The 23877-nt window shown below is 50.7% G+C and overlaps 1 protein-coding gene across 7 annotated transcripts in view; it reads left to right on the top strand.

Moving 5' to 3' along the window:
* The window catches only part of DSCAM (DS cell adhesion molecule), a 744988-nt gene extending 722562 nt beyond the window's left edge, over window positions 1-22426 (top strand). For all 7 annotated transcript variants that reach the window (XM_084992175.1, XM_084992177.1, XM_084992176.1 and 4 more), the window contains 3 exons: window positions 2813-3010; window positions 4825-5127; window positions 21931-22426. In XM_084992175.1, coding sequence (XP_084848301.1) covers window positions 2813-3010; window positions 4825-5127; window positions 21931-22283 — 854 coding nt within the window. In that variant the 3' untranslated portion in view covers window positions 22284-22426. The remainder of the gene's footprint in view (window positions 1-2812; window positions 3011-4824; window positions 5128-21930) is intronic.
* Window positions 22427-23877: the final 1451 nt, after the last annotated feature.

The raw sequence follows: 23877 nt of genomic DNA, 5'->3' as shown, positions 1-23877 counted from the left end.
TTGGGATTTTGAGGAAATTATGCCCCCGAAGCGGGACCATCTAACTGGCCCCTCCCCGCAAGCATCCGCACCGGAAGTCAACCTGATCCACAGCCGTAGTTACAAGAAACTTAACAATTAAAAAACCCAAGAACCCTCAAAACTTACATAAGGGACCGGGTAATTTTCTGGAAAAGATTCATTAGCATTTAAATAACAAGCTCCACTATTTAAGCTCCACTTATCAAGTCGACAGTGCCTGGAAGACATTTAGCCTCCTACCCGCGAGAATGTTTTTCTATCTCTTTGAGGGCTTCTCTCCTAGCATTGCAGCCGAGAAACACAATTATCATTCAGGTCTTGCTGTCCGGAGAGCTTGGCACTCCAGCATAACTCATTTACATTCTAATCGAGGCCAAAAAATAAGTCTTCCCATAAAGTCTTCCACGGAATTTTGCAAGTAACGGATGAAATGTGTCTTCAAAATCAATGCCCCCAAGAATTATGCAGCAAGACAGGGCATTTTGATGACCCAGGAAATCTTAAAATATATCGATTCGGCTGCCATCTTAATGCTTCTCTCCAGCAGTGTAGAATGATGGATTAGGTTCAAAGTCTGATAACTAGAAACTTGCAAAACAGGAAAATCCTCCATTTAAAAAGAAAAGAGTTGCCTGGTGGCCTAGCAAGTTAAGGATCCAGCATCATCAGTGCTGCGCCTCGGGCCACCGTTGTGGAGCAGTTTCCGTCCCTGGCCTGGAAACTTCCGCCTGCTGCAGGTGTGGCCAGTGCATACATACAGACAGACAGACAGACCGTACATACATACAGACATACATAAATACATACAGACAGACATACACACATGAAAAGAAAGGCTCTTCACCACTTTTAAGTGTCTGCCTCTGGTGACCCAATATGGAATTATAAACGGGCTAGTGTCCGGCAGACCCTGTACCAGGACTCTTAGGGGTCACAGGTGAGGACATGTGTGGCCTGGGAATGGACCATCTCTGAAAGGACAGGTGGGGTCTTGGGCTCCATTTTTGTCACTTCATAGCTCTGTCCTTCACTCTGAGGGTCCATTGCGTCATCCGTAAAGTGGCCCTGGGCAGCATGTATTCATCTGGGGGTGGTGGCGGGGCTGTGCTCCGGGGATGACAGTGGGGTCTGGGATGACAGTGGGCTCAGGGATGATGGACAGTGGGCTCTGGAATGACAGCGGGGACTGGGATGACAGCAGGGTCTGGGATGGTGGACAGTGGGGTCTGGGATGACGGGCAGTGGGTCTGGGATGACAGTGGGCTCAGGGATGGTGCGTGACCCACCTCTCGTCCCCATTCAGTCAGTGTTGTGACGCCAAGGGCTGGCCCTCTCGGCTCTCTCCTTTTACAGCTGCTCCATCCGGAGTCAGCAGTCAGTACCGTCTGCTGTGTTTAGACGTGACCAGCTCATTTTACAACATGACTGCATAGAACTCCTCTTGGAAAAACGGAGAATCCCACCATGGGAAGGGACCTTCTAGGCCCTTACGTTGCCTTCAGGCTGGAGCCGCAGAAAACTCATTCCAGCTCTCCCGTTTTCCATAGAATTCCGGAAAAGACAATCTCGCCCACTCCAGTGTCCCACTTTCTGTCCTGTTGGGATGTCTGAAGAGTTGGGCTCAGAGCCCAGTCTACCGCCTTGACCTCTGGCCTCTGGTTCAGATCTAGAGAGAGTGCAGCCCATCTGGCTCCAGCCTGTCCATAAACCTCTGCATTTGGGGGATGATGGAAAAAAATCTGTGACGTCCAGATATGCAGTCACCCTTTGTGCTCCACCTTGAATAACCTACATCTTCATCAGTCCCGTTGTTGAGATGCTGCCACAGGCGAAGGGATAAGATAGTGATGGGACAAAAGGGGGTCTTCCCTCTTCCGTCTGCTCTAGATGCTTGCAATCTAGGTGATACTTGGGACAAGAGTAAACACAAGACAGCAGTTGTTACAGAAACACCTGCTTACTTTCCTGCAGCTGCTGGGAAAACGTACCGCAAACCAGGTGGCTTAGAACAGAAATTTACTTTCTCATAGTTCTGCCAGCTAGAAGTCCATAGGACCGACCGCGCCCCGAAACCTGCAGGGGGGCCGTCCTCGCCTCCTCCCGGTTTCTGGTGGCGGCCAGCAGGCACCTGTGCTCTCGCCCAGCCACGGCGCCCCGTCTGCCTCCATCATCCCGTGGCACCCCCGCCCCCCCACCCGTGTCTGTCTCCTCTTCTTATAAGGACACTAGTCCTGTTGCGCCCAGGGCCCACCCTACTCCATTGCAACCTCATTTGAACTCATTACGTCTGTGGTGACCCTATTTCCAAATGAGGTCACAATGCGAGGTCCTGGGGGTAGGATACAGACATATCTTTGCAGGGGGGTGAGGTGGGGAGGGGAATAGTTCAACAACACCTCAAGGTAAAAGCAGAGAAAGGGAGTCTCCTGAGAACATCTTTGGCCCAACTCTCTCCCCTTACAGAAGGTGGTGATTCCTCTTACAGAAGGAGGCTTAAGTGATAGGAGTAAGGTCGTGAAACTTAAGAACAAAGAGCAAGACTCAGGTCCGTAATTCCCGAGTCCAGCTCTCACGTTCCTTCCCCTACAGGGCTCGTTAGGGGCTTAAGCATCCCGTGACTGTTGCACACGGTAGCAGAAGGGAAATCAGTACGCTGGACAGCGGCAGTCAGGGAGGGCTTCCTGCAGGTGGGCGCCCTGCTGAGTGGGTCTTGGGGCTGGGTCAGGACACCTTGATCACGGCCAGCCATCCTGCAAGAGACAAAGGCAGACCTGGTTTGGGCTCTTCCCAGATCCCACCACCAGGAGGAACGCCAAGGCCGGGCCCGCGGCGAGAAACCGGTACGCCAGCCAATGGACGCTCAACAGACCCCACCCCACCGTGTCAACTCACACCCTCACCACGGACTGGAGGCTGCCCACGCCCCGGGCCGCGGGGTCGATGGACAAAGAGAGCGACAGTTACAGCGTCAGCCCCTCACAAGACACAGGTAGGGTCTGCACGCCTTCTCCTCTACCCGGCCGAGCAGGGTGACACCCTGGGCTCCGGGGCCTTAGCTGTCCCCTCTCAAGGACACTTTCGCACTGTTAGAACGTTTGCCTCACAGGTCCCGGGACAGCTGTACTGCGTCAGTGCCGTCCAGGGCCCAACTCATTCTGCACGGCACCACCCAAGCGTCTCTTTTACGGGTGTCATTACACACGCATGCTGCTCCCTCTCCTTCTAGTTCCTGCCCTGCAACCTAGAGACCTTTCTAAGAGAGAACCGTAGGCATTTCTAAATGTCTCCCGCATGACTGCAGTCATTCTGCTTATACTCTGAGGGCGGCTGACCCACTGCCATCGCCAGGAATAAGACATTGCACTTGAAGTTGCATGGCAGGGTCAGCACCCTGAACCTGGCTGATCCATCTGACAGTAAAACAGGGGCTGATTGTAAGGTAAGTCGTCTTGACTCTGCCATCTGCCACCAAGGTTTCGCTCTGGAGAGAAGACGGAGCCTAAGAATAGTGCTAGGTCGCCCAACAGCCCCCCCCCATCTAAAATTTTGAAAAGAAATTACATCTAAACTTAATAGCTGTAGGAAATTTTCATAGTCATTTTCTTTTGTTCTGGATGATATACTTCAAAAATAGTCTTCCAAAGGTGGAGTGCCACCATGTACATTTATTTTTATGGCAGTAATTTCTCTCGCAAGACGCTCAGAGTTCCACAGAGGTGACTTCAGAACTTTCCAGGGCTTCAAATGCAGGGACTCCTCTACCCAAGAGGCACTTTTCTTCCTGGTGGTTTTGTGGTCCCCATAAAGGCTGGTAAACACGAGCATGAGGAGCTCCTGCTGTGGCTTGGCATTAACCAAGCCGACACAATGTCTGCGAAGATGCAGGTTCGATCCCTGGCCTCGCTCAGTGGGTTAAGGATCCGGCATTGTCGTGAGCTGTGGTGTAGGTCGCAGACACAGCTCGGATCCTGCGTGACTGTGGCTCTAGCGTAGGCCGGCAGCTGCAGCTCCAATTCGACCCCTAGCCTGGGAACCTCCATATGCTGCGGGTGCGGCCCTAAAAAGCAAAAAACAAAAGCAAAAGCCGCAAAGGCTGAGTCCCAGGGGTCGGAAGCCATTCCGCCTCGTGGCGTGTTTCCACGCAGTCACACCGTCATTTCTGACCTCCACCCCGACTTCCTGCCACACGGAGGCCTGAGGAGCTGAGCACAGAGCTCAGTCACCCCTGCCAGTGAGAGACTCCGAGGTGGTCCAGGGGGGCTTGCAAGGCAGGGCAGGGAGCGAGGATGCTGAATTCTGTTTACACCACATTCCCAGCTGCCTTAAAGCAGGAATGTTTTTTCTTTTTTGGCCACCCTGCGGCATATGGAGTTTCCAGACCAGGGATCAGATCCAAGCTGCAATTTCGACCTAAGCCGTGGGTGCAGCAACGCGGGTCCTGAACCCACTGTGCTGGGCCAGGGATCAAACCTGTGTCCCATCGCTTCCAAGATGCCGCTGATCCCGTTACGCCACAGCGGGAACTCCAAAAGCAGAATTTCTCTATGGGGCAGGATTACTGATCTATGGCCACGTCGCAGGCTGGGGACCTGACTCCAGCGACGCAGGTGAAACCCTGCGGCCACCTTGCTGAGGCTCCCGAAGCCAGCCTCATAGCAACAAAGGCAGCGAGTCCCCAGACAAAGACACAGGCCCCCTGCAGGGCTGCACAGGGGCCTGGGAGGAGCAGCCACGGCCCCGGCACGCCACGCGGCAGGTGCAGCCTGACGCTGACGGAGGGTCCCTGTGTTCTCTCTGGCCCAGATCGAGCGCGAAGCAGCATGGTGTCCACAGAAAGTGCCTCCTCCACGTACGAAGAACTGGCCAGGGCCTACGAGCACGCCAAGATGGAGGAGCAGCTGAGACACGCCAAGTTCACCATCACCGAGTGCTTCATATCCGACACATCCTCCGAACAGTTGACGGCAGGGACTAACGAGTACACAGACAGCCTGACCTCCAGCACCCCTTCTGAGTCGGGGATCTGCAGGTTCACCGCGTCTCCCCCCAAACCTCAGGATGGAGGCCGAGTGATGAACATGGCAGTGCCAAAGGCACATCGGCCAGGTGAGACCAGACACGCGGGGGCGGTTTTAGGGAGGTGGGTCTTGCTGAGTCTGCCCATCCGCTGTGAACGCACTTGTTGTATTTCGACGACGAGGTGGGGCTGCTTCTGGTGAGTAACCCCTGATAGCCACCCGCCCAAACCTGTGGGCTGACAACGACACTCATTTGTTTTGCTGATGAGTCTGAAATTCAGTCAGGGCTTCCTGGGGACGTTTTTTCTGCTCCAGAGGGTCAGCTGGGGGCTCAGTTAGGGATGGAGAATCACATTCAAAATAACTCACTCGCAGAGTTCCCTGGTGGCTCCATGGTTAAGGATCAGGCGTTGTCACTGCTGGGGCTCAGGTTCCTGCTGGGGCATGGGTTCAGTCCCCGGCTGGGGAACGTCTGCAAGCTACGGGCACAGAAAAAATAAATAAATAAAACAGCTCACTCAGCTGGAGGGTTGGGGCTGGCCACATCCCCGGCTTAGATGCTCCGCAGGTGGCTTGTGCTTCCTCACGTGTGTTAGGTTTGCAGAGGAGGAATGCACGAGGCCGAGTCAGTAAAGCAAGAGAGATTTAGTAAGACATCGGGCTGAGCTCAGGATGGTGCCAGCAGTGGCTGCTAGGAGATGCTAGGCTAGGAGATGCCAGGCTTATGAAGACTTCTGGCGGGAATCCGTGGCAGCAACAATGAAGAGAAGGAGGGGAGGTTACACAATGCAGGGGAGGGTAGGGGGTCGAGTCCCAGGACAGAGGGCCGTTCGTCGTTGTAGGTGGTTCATCTCTGCAGGCAGGTGTTTTCTGCAGGTCCCTGTTTCTCACTGCCCAACTCGAACAGCCACATTCTGGGGGTAGGGCTGGGGGGCTCTGTCACCATCCCCCTGGGAAACTACCGACACGATGGCAGCTCGGTTCTAAGAGCCAGTGCCAGTCATGGATGGTGAAAACAGCCCGTTTCTTAAGGCGGGGCCTAGAAGCAGAGCCATCGCTTCTGCCGTCTTCAGGGGCCAGGGAGCCCCGATTCTAGAAAGCGGGGGATTCTCCATCACCTGATGAGAGAAGTATCAAAAGTACGGAGCCATTTGAAAACGGCCTGCCGCGCCGAGGGTTTCAGAAGGAGGAAGTCTTTCAGGGAGCTGGCCTTTGGGACTTGGCTTCACGGAGTTACGCAGAGTGACAGCAAATGGTCCATGGTGGGGTCGGCCAGGACTTTGGTGTCTGCCTTGAGCACACGAGAGGGTCCTGGGCATGTGAATGCGAGCTGCAGACTCCAAGTCCTACAGGGCCTGGCACGTCACGTGACTGAGTGCGCAGGCCGCTTACAGGGTAAAGGGAGGGAGAGTGACAAGGGCAGTTCGAGATCCACCGACTGTCTGGAGGAAGAGGGCTCCGGCCAGCCCCCCGCAGCTGATGCCATGCAGAGAAGGAGGGGCAGTATGAGCGGGCTTCTCAAGAGAACCCAGAAATTCTGGTTCTATGTGGAGATGCACAGTTATTAAGTGTGTACTCCGATATTTGCCAGCCATCGTGCAGGGCAAGTAAAACCCATCTTTAGACTGGATCCGAACCAGGCAGCGGTTGCTGTGCATATCTGGAGAGTCATGTGTGCTTTTTCACGCTGAAGAACCTGCCTGTAGGAGTTCCCGTTGTAGCAGAGCGGAAACGAATCCAGCTAGGAATCATGAGGTTGCAGGTTCGATCCCTGGCCTCTCTCAGTGGGTTAAGGATCTGGCATTGGCGTGAGCTGTGGTGTAGGTCTCAGATGCAGCTCGGATCCCGTGTTGCTGTGGCTGTGGTGTAGACCAGCGGCTACAGCTCTGATTAGACCCCTAGCCTGAGAACCTCCATATGCCATGGGTGCGGCCCTTAAAGAAAAAAAGAACCTGCCTGTAGACTTTACCCTGATCACGGGCGCTCTGCTCCTGTGCACTGCAGTTTAATTTCTCTCTCCCATTTTCTGAACAACTTACTGGTTCTATATCAAAAATGCCTCCTCGTTTTAAATCACTAAGATTCCTTTGGGTTTTAGGGCCTAAGGCTGAGCTGAAATGAGCTCTATAAATGCATAAAAATATATAAAATAAGAATTGCGAATCCAGCAACTCGTCTTCTAAACCGAGTCGAGATCCACACCAGCGTACAGTAAAGAATGATGGCTTCATTTATTTCTGGGCCGTCTGCCTCCTCGGGGAAAAGACGAGCTGTTATTTGCGGGTGTTTCATTCAAGTACTGCTTGTCGTTGGCACATATTTGCAAGGCAGGTGCAGCAAATGAGGATAAATGCCGTGGCTTTTTGTGGGTGTACAGCTTGAAGGCGAGGAAGACGGGGGAGGAGGAAATGCACCTGGGGCGTGGTGTTTAGTCCTGTTGGGCTGCAGTTGCCCCGTCTGTAAAGTGGGCACAGTGTTGGCATCCACCCTCTGGGGTTTGTGTAAGCCGGAAGTCACCGAAAGCAGGGGTCAGCAGCAGTGGCTGCCGATTCGCCGTCGCCTTGGTGACTGGTTAGCGCTCCCACAGGGGCTCCAGTGCTGGTCTCCAGAGGTGCAGCTGCCCCCGCCCCATTCCTTCTTTCTTTGGCTTATTTTCCTTCTGAGGCCCTTGGTTCCCAGAGGGCACCCGCTTCACTGTGAATCACCCGGTGAAGTACCTTGAGCTGCCATCCAAGATACACGGCGTCCCGTTCCCCGCATAGAACAAGCTTCTGGGTCAAACATCCACTCCATGCAGCTCTTGAAATCATTAAAGGCTTGTTTCTTTTTGATGGTTTATCGTTCATATTGTTGGATTCCTATTGAAAAAAAAAATGTTTGACCTGCTATCATGACGTTGGTGCCTAGACCCATTCAAACCATTGAAAGATCACAACTAAATTAGGTACTATTGCCTTGATATGTTATTCAGACTAGAATGGTTTTAGAACCTTAAATGTGAATAGGTTTTCAAACCCCTGTGTATTCTCATGTCCGCAAACTTTGTTTTGGCCACTCTAGATCTATTATTATTGGACATTTGATGTCCTTTTAGAAAAATTGTTGATTCATCCTTCCGAACAGAAGCCTTTCTTGATGCTATTTTGTTTTCTTTGTTTTCTCTTAAAGGGCCACACCCGGGGCATATGGAAGTTCCCAGGTAGGAGTCGAATCAGAGCTGCAGCTGCCGGCTTACACCACAGCCACAGAAACACCAGATCCAAGCCATGTCTGCAACCTACATCACAGCTCACAGCAACGCCACATCCTTAACCCACTGAGCAAGGCCAGGAATCAAACCTGCATCCTCATGGATACTAGTCAGGTTCATTACTGCTGAGCCACAACAGGAACTTCTCTTGCTCCTTTGTAAGGCAACTAAATTCAACGTTAGGCACAAAGTCCAAAGTTACAATTGATTACCCTGCTGACTGGGGGCTGTGTGAAAATTAGCAGTTCCTTGGGAGTTCCCCAGTGGTCTCGTGGCTGGGACTCGGTGCAGCTTGAGTTCCGTCTCAAGTCTGGGAACTGAGATCCCGCATCAAGCCCTCAGCAGTTCCTTGAGCAAGGCTTCCAAACTAAATTCTCTGCCTGTGTCCCTTGTGTTTCCAGATGCTCTGTCATGCACATGCCTGGATATCTTTCTCTCTGCTAGCATCTCTTCTTCTTTTATGATGAGCTATTTTTGTTTGTTTCCTTCGGCAATCCCAAGCTTTTAAATCCCCTACAAATCAGGATTAAGTAGATGAACTTGGTCAGATTGTGGCTGTAGGAAAACAGGAAACATGTATTAGTTACCTTCTGATTTTTCTCCCAGTGTCTTCAGATATCTGACAGTGTGGTGAGTGTTCCAGAAATATTTTTCTGACTTAATGGTACTGAATATGTACCCCTAACCCGGCCTGACATAGAGCAGGTGCTTAATAAATGCTGTTGATGGATGAATAGAGCGTGACTGTGATGCTGACGAGGTTGGTCAGTTGGTTCAACTATTAGAGTTGTTAGAAATTATTAGTAAAATGCGAGAGTACCTGTAAGTCTACCCCGTCTTCCAGTTTAACTTGAAACCAAGTGGTTTGCTCTCCATGCTTGCTCTCAAGTCAAAAGGAAACCTCTTCCACCGGTAGGTGGACATCCCCCATGCCGTGTGCGCAGCTCAGACCAAGTCAGCCATCAGAATCTAGCGTCCGGTGTTGAATAATACCCAAATTTTGAATTTTCTGCCTTTTTGGAGCTTGCATGTTTTAAACAAATGCTGGCTGTGCAACTGTCTTGTTTTCTTCAATAAGGCCTGGCTGTTTCCATCTTTAACAACAAAAAACCAAGCAAAACAAATAGAACTCTCTACTCCTCTGAGAAATAGCTGGAAAGTTGAACGCCTTCCTTTTCCTCCTGGTCAAGGTGGCTTCTTATACTTCAATTACGGCACCTACTTTGGGTTTCAGGTAGCATCTGGAGCCAGTTTCTGACGTTCTAGGGTTACCGCTGCTTCTTGATTCATGACGTTTATCCTGTGCCATCAAGAGATGCCACTGCTGGAAGCTACTCAAATCAATTTAAAGTTTCAGATGTGCAACCAAATACAGCCTGGCCCCACCAGCAGCAAGGAAAGTGTCCACCCCCCTCCCAACCGCCACTTAGACTCTGGGGCTGCAGCTTTAAATGTACCCACCCAGTGACCCAGTGACCCCCTTGCCCCGCCATGACTAACGCCGTGGACTCTTCCAGTTGGAAATGGCCACCACCTGCTGCTTTTTGTGGGTCCTCTGAACAGTTACAGAAGCAATTTGGGGGTATTCACTTTAGGACGCATTCATTCCACTCCTCGTGCTCTCCTGGGTGTGTGGGTTTAACCCAAGAGCAGGGAGTGGAGTGGTGGGTGCAGCAGTTGGCAAGACCTCCAAAGACCCCGCTTGGCGGGACCTTATCTTCCGGGGCGGGGGGGAAACAGACGCTCATCAAGTGAAGAAATGACCTTTCAGAGCGTGGTCAGTTCTGGGAAGAGAATAAACCAGGAAGGGGATAAGTGTGGCTGGAGGTCTTTGGAGAGGATGGTCAGGGGATCCTCTCGGCAATGAGATGTGAGCTGAGACGTAAACGAGGGGCAGGTGGGAGAGCCAGGCAGAGACCTGGGGGACGCTGGTCCAGGTGGAGGGGAGAGCAGAGATGAAGGCAGGCCGGCGGGCAGGAGCTTGGCATCCACACCACTCCCTCTGAGCTGCCAAACGTGCTGCTAGTGTTTGAAGGACCCCAGGGCCATAAAGCCGCATCCTCATGTATTCCTATTCATGCTGCTGCTGCAGAGAGACCTAAACACTTGAACAGGCTCATTCTGGCTCCCTGCTGGAGAACGGAACCTCCCTGCTGTTGCAAAATTGCATTCGAAGTTTTGTCTTCTCAAGGACCTGCCTGTAATTTTAGTCTGTTCTTTGTCGATGTCTCAAGACACATAAAATGATGGCAGGACTTATTCTGAGGGTCCCAAGCTTGGAGCTCCAAGCCCGGTTGCCTTTTGCATCCCTTCCCTGGCGCACCGCAGCCTTGCCATGGTGGCCCGGCTGTTCCATAGCGGCCCGGCTGCACAGAGATTGGCTCTTCCCTTCTGGCTACACTTTCTCCCACTTCTGAGCCTGTAGTTGGCTCACTGTCCAGCTCAGTTGACACAGCTCTAGTGGTTGGGGAGCCCGCAGGTGGTGGAAGGTGAGTCGGAGGCCCAGGCCTGTGAAGTAGGAGCAGGACGGCCGCCTGTGTCCAGAAAGCAGTGTGTGTCCAGTGACTGGAAAGCAGCTCTGGATTCCAGCGCTGCAGACAACAAGCAAAGAGGCTCCACATGGTGACGAAGAGTCCCCATCACACACTTTCTCGTTCACCCTGTCCCTGTGGAGTGTCTTCCCTGCAGAAGATACGGTGCCAGGGTGACCCTCAGACGGCAGAGTTAGTATGAAACCGACTCTTCCCATGTCCCCTTGTTTTATCGGAATAGCGTGCAGTATCAGACAGCAGACAAAGGGTCCCAAAGTCGCAAGAGGGGTAGCTGAGGAGGTTCAAGAAACAAGGCAGGAGTTCCCATTGTGGCTTCATGGGTTAAGAACCTGACTAGTATCCATGAGGATGCGAGTTTAATCCCTGGCCTCGCTCAGTGGGTTAAGGATCTGGCGTTGCCTTGAGCATGGTGTAGGTCACAAATGTGGCTCGGAAATGGTGTTTCTGTGGCTGTGGGGTAGACCGGCAACTGTAGCTCCAAATCAAGCCCTGGCCTAGGAGCTTCCATACGCTGTGGGTTGTGACCCTAAAAAGACAGACAGACAGAAAGGGGAAGGAGGGAAGGAAGGAAGGAAGGAAGGAAGAGAAAGAAAGAAAGAGAAAGAGAAAGAAAGAAAGAAAGAAAGAAAGAAAGAAAGAAAGAAAGAAAGAAAGAAAGAAAGAAAGAAAGAGAAAGAAAGAAAGAAAGAAAGAGAAAGAAAGAAAGAAAGAAAGAAAAAGAGAAAGAAAGAGAAAGGGGGAGGGAGGAAGGAAGGAAGAAAGAAACAAGGCAAACCCAGGTTACGGAAGTCAGGCAACCCCTCCCCACCACAGACAGACAGACACACACACACACCCACACACATGCACATATGCCACCCACAGCCCAGTGGAATGTCACAAGCCAGGAGCAACCTGAAGGTCCTGGGAATATATAAGAACTAAGAAGAAGCCAGCGAAGCCGGGCATCTCTCGGTGGGGTCCTGTGTGGATACGGCCCCAGGTTCTAACACATCTCCATCCCAGGCTCGGGCTCAGCAAACCAGAACGAAGCAATGTGGTCCAGCGCTCGTGCTAAAGTCCCTCCTGTGCCTTCCCACCGCTTTCAGGGGAAAGCCCCCAGGCTCTGAGAGGCCAGCCCCCCACAACCAGTCACGGCCCTCCTCTTGGGGCCCCAGCTCTCTGGCCTCCCAAACTCCACCAGCCTCGACCTCCTCGGCCCGAATCCTCTCCATCCAGCTTAACTCGGTCCTTCTGTGGGATGACCCACGGGTCTGCCAGCCTCATGGCTGAGCAGGTGCAAGCCCCCCGCCCGGGGTCCTCCTCCCCCAAGTGTGCGTCCCCAGCGGTCTCTCGTGGGGGCCGGAGCCGCCTTTGACTCGTGGACCCTCCTGCACTGGGGGCTCTGAAATCCCCGCCCACGGTTTTGCAGCAGCTGGTCTCCTTCCGGAGCAGATGTCCCACTCCCGCTTTTGATTCCAAACGCCTCTATTCCAGAAGAATCCTGAGCACAGCAAAGCCCAAGCCCCACTTCATACTCCAGTGTAGTTTTCAAAGGTCACCAGCCAGTAGGAGCATCGCAATACCGACGCGCTCTTAAAAATGCATGAGGCCTCCAAGTGCAAGCCCAGAAGGGCCACAGGATCCGCGGACGCGGGGCTTTGGTATCAATCTCACATTACTTATTTAGACTGTCGCCCCATTGCCTTTTGGGAGTGAAGATTCATTTACCAACAGGGGTTCGTTTACAAGTCTTCATTACTGCGGCGACATTAATATTAACCTGGAAAAGTGTTAGATCTGGCCGGCCTCCCGTGGGGGCCGATTGCACGCTCCCCTTTGTAACCAGCTCTTTGATGGCTGTAGCCCCGTTGCAAGTCCGTGGTTTTATTGAAATTGCCAGAAGTCAAAGTGAGCATCTTTGGCTTCTTCCTTTTGCATCAGTAGCCAGCTCCACGCAGACACAGACATCAAGCCTTGTTAGAAGCTGATGCGAGTTCCTCCCTGCATGTCCCCAGAGGGGACTGAGGCCCACAGGGATCCTTCTTCATCTTTCTGGGACAGCGGGCGCGTGTTCTCGCCTCGCCGTTGCCGGCGAATGGAGAATGGTACAGCAGAGGGAGGAGGCTATTGCCATGCGCCTTGGAATTTCAGGGTCCCCAAAGTACATTCGTCCATCCTCCACTTAGCCCCACATTCCTAAGTCAGAGGGGCTTGACTCGTTTTCACCGGTGCAATAGTTCAGAGCAGAAGACTTAGGATTCAGGTTTGGGGGTTTGTGGGGGGGGGTTGATTTCGTTTTGTTTTGTGACACCCCTGGCACATGGAGATTCCTGGGCCAGGGACTGAACCCAAGCCACAGTAGTAACCCAAGGCGCTGCAGTGACAATGCCGCATCCTTAACCCACTGTGCCACAGGAGAACTCCTGTAGGGTTAAAGCTTTCTGTGGGAGTTCCTTGGTGGTCTAGTGGTGAGGCTTGGCACTCTCACTGCTGCGGCCCAGGTTCGACCCCTGGGAACTGAGATCCCACTTCAAGCTGCTGTGGATATAAAATTAAAAATATGAAACTTTAAACGAATGAAAATTAAAAAAGGTTTTCACGAGAAATTATGGAGCCCATTCCTCTTGACCAAAGACAAGAGCTGAAACTCGAAGTGGTCACAGAACCACTTGAAGCAGGATTTCCAGGTGCAGCCGAGCTCCCTCTCATTCCTGCTTGGTGAGGTCAGGTCAGACCCAGCCCTTCCAGCCTCCTAACTGCTGTCTCACTGAGGCCACCCTGACTTTGCTCCCCGAAGAACTGGGGCTGTACTGGCTTGTGGACTGGTAGTGGCAGAGGAATGCCATTCCTTATTCTGATTGGATTTGGTGTTTTTCCAGTAAAAGTAAAGGGAAACCAGTGGGGTGGTTTCCCTAATTTCTCTTTCTGGTCTTTCGCTGTTAGTATTTAGAAATGCAGTCAATTTCTGTGTATTAATTTTGTACCCTGCAGCTTTACCAAGTTCATTGATGAGCTCTAACAGTTTTCTGGTGCTGTCGTTAGGATTTTCTAGGTATCGTATCATGTCACCAGAAAACAGTGATCGTTTGACGTCTTCTTTTCCAATTTAGATTCCTTTGATTTCTTTTTCTTTTCTGATCGCTGTGGCTGGAACTTCCAAAATTATGTGAATAACATTGGCAAAAGTGGACATCCTTGTCTGGTTCCCGATCTTAGCAGAAATGCTTTGGTTTTCACCATTGAGAAGGATGTTAGCTGTGGGTTTGTCCTAAGCTGCTTTGATTGTATTGAGCACCAGTGATCCATCTACAAAACAGAAAAGACCATGGACGTGGAGAGCAGACTCGTGTTTGACAGGGGAGGAGGGGAGCGGGGAGGAGGAGGGAAAGACCGGGAATGTGGGGTTGGTGGATGGAGACTGTTATATTTAGAACGGATGGGTCACAGGGGCCTGCTGTGCAACACTGGGAACTGTGTCCAGTCTTTTGGGTTAGAACCTGATGGAAAATGGAAAAAAAAAAAGTGTGTGTGGGTGGCGGATCACTTTGCTGTACAGCAGAAATTAAGGAACATTGTAAATCAGCTATGCTTTATTATTATTATTATTATTATTATTATTTTGGCTTTTTAGGGCCACACCTGCGGCATATGGAGGTTCCCAGGCTAGGGGTCGAATTGGAGCTGCAGCCACCTGCCTACACCACAGCCACAGTAACACAAGATCTGAGCCCGCGAATCTGCAACCTACACCACAGCTCACAGCAACACCTGATCCTTAACCCGCTGAGCAGGGCCAGAGATGGAACCTGCGTCCTCATGGATGCTGGTCAGATTCATTTCTGCTGAGCCACAACGGGAACTCCTAAATCAACTGTACTTTAATAAAAAACTTTAAAAATAAAGTGAAGTTAGGATCCACGTGGAATTAGGAACATGGACTATCCCAACCTGAGTTTCTCAACAGCATCGTCGTTCACATGTGGGGCTGGATGGCAGAGGCAAGGGATGGCTGGGGCGTTGTAGGGTCTCGAGCAATAGCCCTAGCTTCTGTCTAGAAGCCAGTAGCCACTGCCCCACCAACTGTGACCCCAGAAAAGTCTTCCGACATTGCCATGCACCCCCAGAGGGCAAAATCACCCTCAGCTGAAAACTCCGTGCTAGACCTCAGACTCCCTCCCGTGTGCGCGTGCCAAGTGGCAGGAACCGTGGTCTGATGGAGACCCTTGGAAGGCACGGCCACTGCAGAGCTTCTGAATTGGGCCGTCCGTTCTTGCTCTGTTTCAGTACTGAATTTGCCATTCTTCTTCCAAAACGCAAATGCATTCAGACTTTGCATGTGAGTCTGAATAGATTGGGAAGGTTCGGCAAGTTGTGCTTTCCTGATGGGAAGGGAGAGCCTCCTCTTTTCAGCTAAGAAGAGGCAGGGTTAACACCGCGGTTTCTCACGGCCAGTCAGGCCAAGCAGGGCTCGAAGGCCCCCTCCGGGGAGCATGCGAAGCGCTGAGCTCCTACCTGCTGATGGATGTGGGATCGCCAGGGGAACCCCTGCTGGTTCGGGAGTTGGTTGTCATGGCACCAGCAAGCGGCGTGGTTAGGGACTGAGAAGGAAATCAATGCTGACTTATTTAGCCTGGACTTCCAAGGATCTTGGTGGCACTGAAGCTCCCCAGAGGGCAGTGACAGGAGGATGAGAAATGGACCGTTATGTCAAACAATAAGACGTAACATGGAAATAATGGCTAAATTGCCTCTCATCCTTGGAGACGTGAGTCAAAGCCATGCCCGGGCTCCAGCAGGCTGGGAAGGGAAGGTGCAGCTTGAGAGCTGATGAGGCGGAGGCGGGAGCTCTCAGGGTAGCATGGAGGCCCTGTGGAGGGTGGACTCTCATGGCCAGCAAGGGGAGGGGCTGGGGCATCATCTGCAGTCGACGTCTGTCCCCGCAGCAGTAGAGTCCCCCACCCCAGTCCCTCTGCCATCATCCTGAGACTTGGCAACCTTTGCCTTGTCTGCGTGTGAGCCTCTCTCACATGCATCACTCCTGCTCCTGCGTCTCCATGCTGCTTCCCTCTGCTTCCCTCTGGGAGTGTGTTTCTACCTCTCCAACCCCCTCTGTCTTTCTCCCCCCTCTCTATTTTCCCTGTCTTCCCAGCTCTCTGTTTCTGTCTCTCTGTCTCTGTCTGTCCCCCCACCCCAGCCCTCCTCCCTCTCACCTCACCCCTGCCCTGCTCCCTCCAGCTCAGCACCATCTGACCCCAACCTGGCCCCGCAGCTCAGTCCCTCGAGCTGGTTTATCAGAGCCCTTTCTTTCCAAGGGTCTCTGCCTTTTTCACCCCTCACCCTCCCTCCACATCTCTGACACAGGGGCCATTGTCAGCCTCGGGATCAGAGCACAGTGGGGCAATGGTTCCTCCTGCACAATGTGCAGTTAAAACCCACCGGCGTCAGAGGGTGGAGTGAGCCTGCAAGGTCCAGGCGGCACTCAGCCCCGTGACTGTGTCGTATTCCTGCTGGGTTGGAGAAGTGGCTAACAGGGTTTAGTTGGCTGAGAAAGTGCTAGAAGGGCTAGAAGAACAGGCAGGTGCATGAGCAGAGAAGAGGAGGATGTGGAGGGGAGCATGGGGTCCCCAGGTCCCTTTCCTCGTGGCCTTCAGAAGCTGAGCCCAGGGGCTCCCTGCCAGCCCCTGTCTTTCAGGAGATCTCATCTCTGTATCCTTTACTGAAGTCCATCGACAAAGACCCTTTCTCCAAATAAGGTCACGTTCACAGATTCTGAGGGTTAGGAGATGCCCTCTCTTTGAGGGTGACACTAGTCAACCCACAAAAGACAGAAAGTAAGGTAGAAGAGTCCCCATCTCATTCCCCTGGCAGATCTCCAGCCCCATCACGTCAGAGCCTCGAGAAGGGAGATGTCTGAAGTAGAAACTTCGACCTGCCTTATCTATGCCCTCTATGGTGGAGTCTGCCCTTCTTCCCATTTTATGGATAATGAAACTGAGCCCAGATTTATACCTATTAAATGCAGGCATTCTGATCCAGACTTCTGCTCTTAATCACCTCTGTTAGAAGTATTGTTTTGTTTCTCCGTGAAAAGGGGGACGGAGGGCAGGGAGGGTGAGAAAAGCAGCCGAGCCCATGTCTGGATTGCCACCACATCCCCCACCACTGCTCTCGAGGCCTGAGCACGTGGTTGCTTCGATATCGACAGATGTTTGAGGAACACAAAAGATGGCCAGACCGTTAGAGAATCCAGTCTCCTGACGGGTACTGGGCCTGGCATAAGGGGTGGGATTTTAATGGCCATAAAATACCTCTAATAATCAACACTCCCCACCATTTACTCTGGTGCTTTCTTCCACGTCAGCCCATGAATTATTAAGAGCTCGTTTGTAGCATTCACACTGTTGAAAGGGCCACTTTGGGTGCTAATCAGAAAACACACACTGTCGATAGGCGCTAATTAGAGCACCATACAGCTTAATAAAGCTTTGCCTGCAAAACTGGACCTCTCGGAGATAGTGAATATTCAGAGATGCTTGGCAGACCTGCAATAAGCAAACACAGAAGCCCTTGTGTATAAAGATATGGTGCTGAGCTGCTTCCATTAGGAAGGATTTCCAGTTCTCACCACTTTTCTAGCTACCTTGATCACTGAATCTGAGGTGGGAACTCCTGTAGGCAGGGGGCAGGTACCATGGGCTTTATCTTTTGATTTCAGACACATTTGTTCCATCCAACTGAGCATCCAAGCATCCTGCAATCCAGCTGGGACTGAGATGCTATTGCTTTTTAGAGGTTTAATAATCCCTATTCATTCAATGGAGAGTTGCTGGAATGGACACTCATTCCTAAATCTGCGACAACGCATTACAAATATGTCAGATGCTCAAGATTGAGTTGGGTCTTAGAAAGAGCATAAGGCACTCTTGACCTACATTTGAAAATAACCCTGGAGGTAAATGCCTTCCATGTTTTCTCAAGTTTTTGAACAGAATGATTTTGAAAATGATCAAAGTTATGTAAATAAATAAAAGAGAAAATTAATCTAATTTGTTTATTAGACTCTTGGAACAAAACCAGAGAATCACTTTTAGGAAATGGACTCTATAAAAATCCACAAATTTCAAAATTGGTTGATTAGGGCATGTTGAATCATAGACAAAAAAAATTCTTCACACTACAAAAGAATTGTTCCAACCTATTGTTTAATGACAGCTCTCTTAATGCTTTCATGATATTTGTTTGCAAATAATTATTATTTATCTTCTCCTCAATAGAGAAGACTGAAGAATCTATCCGCTACCATAAATGAAGACAGGTAATTTTCAAGGCCATCATAAAAGGCATTGGGGATGCAAAGTTTCATTTTTAAGATTAAATAGTTTTATTTTTTAGGACCAAAGCTAATACGCATAGCGAGGTATACCTGGACCTTCCACATTGGCGCCTATGGTGATAAACTTTATGGCACCATTTGTTCTAAGCCAAAGTCCTGACACATCGAGTCACCAAAATCCATTTCCCAAGAATGCTAAATTACATCATTTCTTTCTCTAAGAGTGTTATGGCCCATTTATTCTCTGGGTATTTATTATTGGCCTTGCCTTGATCCAGCTCACTGTATGAAGCCAACTTTGAATCCAAGTACCTTTGATTTCAGAGAGCCAAATCCAAAGTGTTACTGGGCTATTTTAGTGAAATATGTTGCTAAAAACAAAACAAAACAAAACAAAAAACAAATGAAGTCATAAAATTACTCATCATTGCTTCATGAGATAGACATCCTGAGGCAGCTTATAGGAAAATGCTACATGGATTCTTGCATCATAAACACCAAGTGACATGAGGATGTAACCCAAAGACTCAGAAATAAACTTTTGGTAGCAAAATAAAGTCATCATTACTGTTATAATAGGGAAAAAACCTTAAGAAAAGGCAGAACATTTTGAAAATTTTTAAGCTCCTTGCACCTATGCAAATGTATTTTTCAGTAATTTTTCAGCTTACCTTGCTTTTGTTTCTAGTTCTCTTATGCCATCCAGCCACCTCTCCCTTCTATTTAAATGCTTATTCCTTTTCATTGAGTAAATTCGAATTTTTGAAGGGTTTAAGTCACAGTGTAAATGCACACAGCTTCACTACTTGGTTCACTCAATGACCAGCCAGCGACAGCACTGCTGGGCATAGGAGGGTACAAGACCCTGCAAAGGGGCTGGCTGAGGAAGGCATGATTGACCATAAGGAAAGCAGAGAATATTTTGAAGCAAAAGAAATAGGAACTATTTTACATTCAGAAAGTCAAGGAATGAGTTATGCCTTAGGTACATTATTGAGACTAAAGTACCCACTAGATACCCAGGGTGTCCCCAACTGCATCAAACTCAGCATGTTTGAAACCAAACCACCAAAGCATGTTCTTCTCCAAGACAGTTTTCCTCAATGAATGAAGGGTCCCACTGTCCACCCAGTTTCCTAAGCGTGAAAACTGGAAGGGAGTCATCCCTGACCCCTCTTGCCTTCTCACCCATTCATGTGTTGTCTTTTCTGGAGCCATCCCCTTGGGTCCCATCCATATCTCACAATTTCATTCCCTCTCACTTCCTGTTGATGCTCAGACTACGGTCAGGGCACCCTCGCCTGCACATCCTCTCACCTGGTCTCTCGGCTCCAGGACTGCATGCCCCAGCCCATTTTCTAGCCAGAGCTGCTCACCAGGTGTGCCATGAGGGTGAGGCAAGATGATGAGCCTCTCCGTCCCCAGCACAGCCAGAAAGAGCCCCATGTGCTCATCCCAGTCTGTTATACAAATACTCCTTGTTCGCCTGCATCTCAAAGTGAGAACAGTGGGGGCTACACAGTGAGCACTGTCAGGAGGTCAGATCCAGCCTTCAGTCCAGCTCAAACCTGGGGGATGTTGTCTGCAAAGTGTATCTAGTGACTAGACTCTCATCATGCTCAGGCGTTGTGGGGGACCTACAGGATGTATTAAAGGCTTCAACCAGGCTCATAGACATGAAAACCAAAAGGACGCAAGAGATATTTTGCAAGTAGCATTCACCTGGAGAAGGGGGTGCCAAGGAGGGATCTGGGGTTTCAAGCATCAATTTCTGGCAAGATGAAGATGACATTTTAAAAAGGTTGGGCGCAAAGGAGAAAATGGCATTTGAGGATGCATTTGGGAGTAGGAGCTGGCCTTCATAAACTGGGTCTCTAGACTGTGGTATTTAAAATTTGTGATGGGCATTCATGTGGAAATATCTAGCAAAGCATCTGAAATTCAAGTCTAGGGCTCAGGAGAGAGAGCAAAATGGAAAAGATGGATGTGAGAGCTATTTGGAATGAGATGATGCAAGCACTGAGCCTTCCCAAGAGAGAGCTGAGCAGAGGCCACTGGGAATATTTTGGCATAGAGGATGGATGGAGGACAGGATCCAGGAAAGGAGAGTAATAAGTAGCCATCAGAGATGTAGGACGAGATCTGGAAGAGTGCCGTGGAAGCTGAGAGTTCCAAGAACAAAAAGAGTAACAGCACAGAATGTTATAGGTGCTGCAAGTAAGGTGAAGACCAAGAAGAAACCATGGAATGTAGCAATTGAACTTCAAAGAGTAACTGCAACAGGTGATGGTGATGGCAGCTGCACCAGTTCAGAATTTCCAAGAAGCAGATGCCAAGACAGAATAGATACACAAGGGATTTGAGTGGCAGGGGAAGGGGGGATTCTTGTGAAGAATAAGGAGAGAAAGGAGGAGTGGTGTTACTGAACTCGGGTTCAGCCACCTGTTGCTCAAGAATTCAACCCTGAGAGATAAAGTATTGGGTAAAGGAAAGAAAGCTTTATTGAGGAAACCAGCAATCCTAGGGAGAAGTGGACTCATGTCCCAAAGAACCAATCCTCATGTTTTGCTCAGAGATAATACAGGGAAAAGAGGAAGGGGCTGTGTGCTGAGGGGAAGGTTTGGGGTGTGTGATCAGCTCATGGGCAGTCCTCTGACAGGTTGGTGGTGAGGTAACTGGGAGTCAACATCATCCATTTTCTGGTTCCAGTTGATCTGGGGTCTACATGCTTATGGGCAGCATACAGTTAACTTCTTCCACCTGCTTTGAGGTGGGGGGAGGGTCAGTATCTGCAAAACAGCTCAAAGAACTCCCGTGGCTCACAACATTATCTGTAGCCCTCCAGGAGAAACAAAATGTCCTTGACTTTGTTTTGTTTTGTTTTTTTGTTTTTTTGTTTTTTTTGCTATTTCTTTGGGCCGCTCCTGCGGCATATGGAGGTTCCCAGGCTAGGGGTCAAATCGGAGCTGTAGCCACTGGCCTACGCCAGAGCCATAGCAATGCGGGATCCAAACCGCGCCTGCAACCTACACCACAGCTCACGGCAACGCTGGATCGTTAACCCACTGAGCAAGGGCAGGGACCGCAACCTCATGGTTCCTAGTCGGATTCGTTAACCACTGCGCCACGACGGGAACTCCCACCTTGACTTTGTTGAATGGCTAAACTATTACTATTTTTTCTTGCTTGACTATTTTACAGCACTCCCTGAAACAGGAGACAGAGCAGTTTAGCAGGCAGGCAAACCTGGCCAGGAAGCCATGTGCTCTGGGATTGAAATATAGAAACAAACCAGCATAGAATCCAAGAAAGAGTAACGAAGTGGCAGCTAAACTCGCACCACTGGAGATGGGAGCCTGAGACTAGAGCAGCCTCCATCACTCTTTGCTCAGCATCCCTGCCCCCTCCTGGCCCCCTGGCTCCTCTGGGCCCTGCCCACCCCATCCAGGGTTCCACCCCTTCACGGTTTATCACCAGTGTGTGCTGTTGCCTTTGGTGTATGTTTTCCTTTCCGTTGTGGGCTTTCCAAGAATCTTGTACCTCTGTTTCTCTGGTTCAAGTACGAGATTTTAGAGCTTAAGGGAACGTGTAACCGGCTCTTCCTGTGTCCACTGGGGCAGGGCTGGGGAATAATCACTCCTGGCCTGGAGCTCTGACAGGGGGTCTTGGGAAATGTGCCTCCAAACCCCGAGTGGCCCATCGCATGTGCACAGGGACACCGGGCATCTGGTTACTGAGCAAGGAGCCCAGCTGACCCTCTGTCTTTCCTTCCAGGCGACCTCATACACTTGCCTCCATACCTTCGAATGGACTTCTTGTTAAACCGAAGCGGTCCAGCCACCAGCAGGGACCTGAGTTTAGGGCAGGCGTGCTTGGAGCCTCAGAAAAGTCGGACCCTGAAACGCCCCACGGTCCTCGAGCCCATCCCCATGGAGGCCGCCTCCTCCACGTCCTCCACGAGGGAGGGACAGCAGTGGCAGCAGGGGGCCGTGGCCACATTACCTCAGCGAGAAGGGGCGGAGCTGGGCCAGGCGGCCAAAATGAGCAGCTCCCAGGAATCCCTGCTGGACTCTCGGGGCCATTTGAAAGGCAACAATCCCTACGCAAAATCCTACACCCTGGTATAACAAACAGCATGACTGGACAGCAGTTGTAAATACAATTTAAAAATTCAATCAAAGCTACCTTTTTTTTACGGAATTCCAATATTTATAATGAAAGAAAATTGCCAAAATATATTAAAAAAAAAAAAAAGAAAATACTGAAAAAACCACAGACAGTGCAAAGACTCTCCTGCTTTTTTTCTGTCTGAGTGTAAGCTCCATCTGCCTGGGCATCTGATTTTTTGGGAAAGAAGTCCAGTTTTATGATCTTCACAGGCTATTGCATTTTTACTGATTTTCTACGAAGTGCATGGGGAAACTCATTCAGCCTTCCGACTGGAAGTTCTGTCACACGAGATTCAAGAAAGAAAACAGGAAAAAAAAAAAAAAGAAAAAAAAGAAATGACCCTCTTTGTGAATTGAAAAGGAACCTTGATTTGGGGACCGGGGGAACCTTTCGTCATGTTTGCACACCTTTCTTTCCCATTAGAAACGGGCTCCTCGATTTGTCCTTCTTCTGTTGTTACTTAGGATGAGTGCCGTCAGTGAAGGGGTGGGGGGGACTCCATTTGGTTTTCTTTTTCGTTTATTTTTTAATTTAACGAGACACTCTTTGCATTTTGTCTAAGCGAAATAAAAAAGATAAGGTGGTCTGCCTTTATTTCGATGTCTATGTCTGTTGTCGGCTCCTGATCGCTGGTACCCCTCCTTAAGGGATGCCTGTGTTTGCAAACACCAGGGCTGAACCCAGAACTCAGTTTCCTAAACCAAAGGCTCTGACCTCCCCCACCACCACCACCCGGCCTCCGGGGTCGGGGCAGGGGAGGCCTCAGAAACTGCAGTGGGTCTCAGTCTTAACGAGGGGCTGGCCAGGTATGAGCCCCCCCAACATGCTCTGCTCCTCGCCTCCCCGCCACCCCCTGGCCCTCTGGCTGGGCCAGGGGCCAGCAAACTATGGCCTGCCGGACACATCTGGCTCACTGCTGTTTTTATAAATAAAGTTTTATTAGAAGACAGCCACGCACACCACTCACATCTTGTCCATGGCTGTTTCTGGCTGTGATGGCAGAGCTGAGTCATTACAACAGAGATGGCCTGCAAAGCTGGAACTACTCGCCCCCTGGCCCTTTCCAGGGAAAGTTGGCAGGACACCCCCCGCCGCCCCCCGCTGGAGAGCCCCACAGTCAGCCCCAGCTTGCTGCAGGCAGGGAGATGGGACCAGGAGAAGCCCAGGTGTCTGCCCTCAGGGACCTGTCCTGTCCCTGCTGTCACAGGTACCTAAATGTGCAGCAAACCAGATGTGCGTTCCTCTGACTCACTTCTCTGCACTCAGAGAAAACGAGTCAAGAGTGGTATTCCTCTGAAATCAGACTTTATGACCCTTCCTCTGAGTTTCAAGAATGTACCGTCGCAGAGACCTTACTCTTAAGTCGTGTGAACTGCGTTCTTCCTCCCGCAACCCGGACACGGACACGGCAGGCTTTAGAAAGAGCGCGGGACCCTCCCCATCGCCCCTCCCTCCAATTCCAGACTCTCTTAGGTCTCAGGCCAAGGGTTTGGCATTGACCTGAAAACCCACTGCTATCAAATGCTGTGGCTGCTCAGTTGCCCAGGTAGC

This window comes from Sus scrofa, chromosome 13 (assembly GCF_054392235.1).
Source record: "Sus scrofa isolate SSC_HxYL_T2T_F1_AM1 chromosome 13, Sscrofa_HxYL_maternal_Yorkshire_Landrace_v2.0, whole genome shotgun sequence".
NCBI classification, from domain to species: Eukaryota; Metazoa; Chordata; class Mammalia; order Artiodactyla; family Suidae; genus Sus; species Sus scrofa.
The sequence above is the reverse complement of the archived record's forward strand: the minus strand, read 5'-3'. Positions and strand labels throughout refer to the sequence as shown.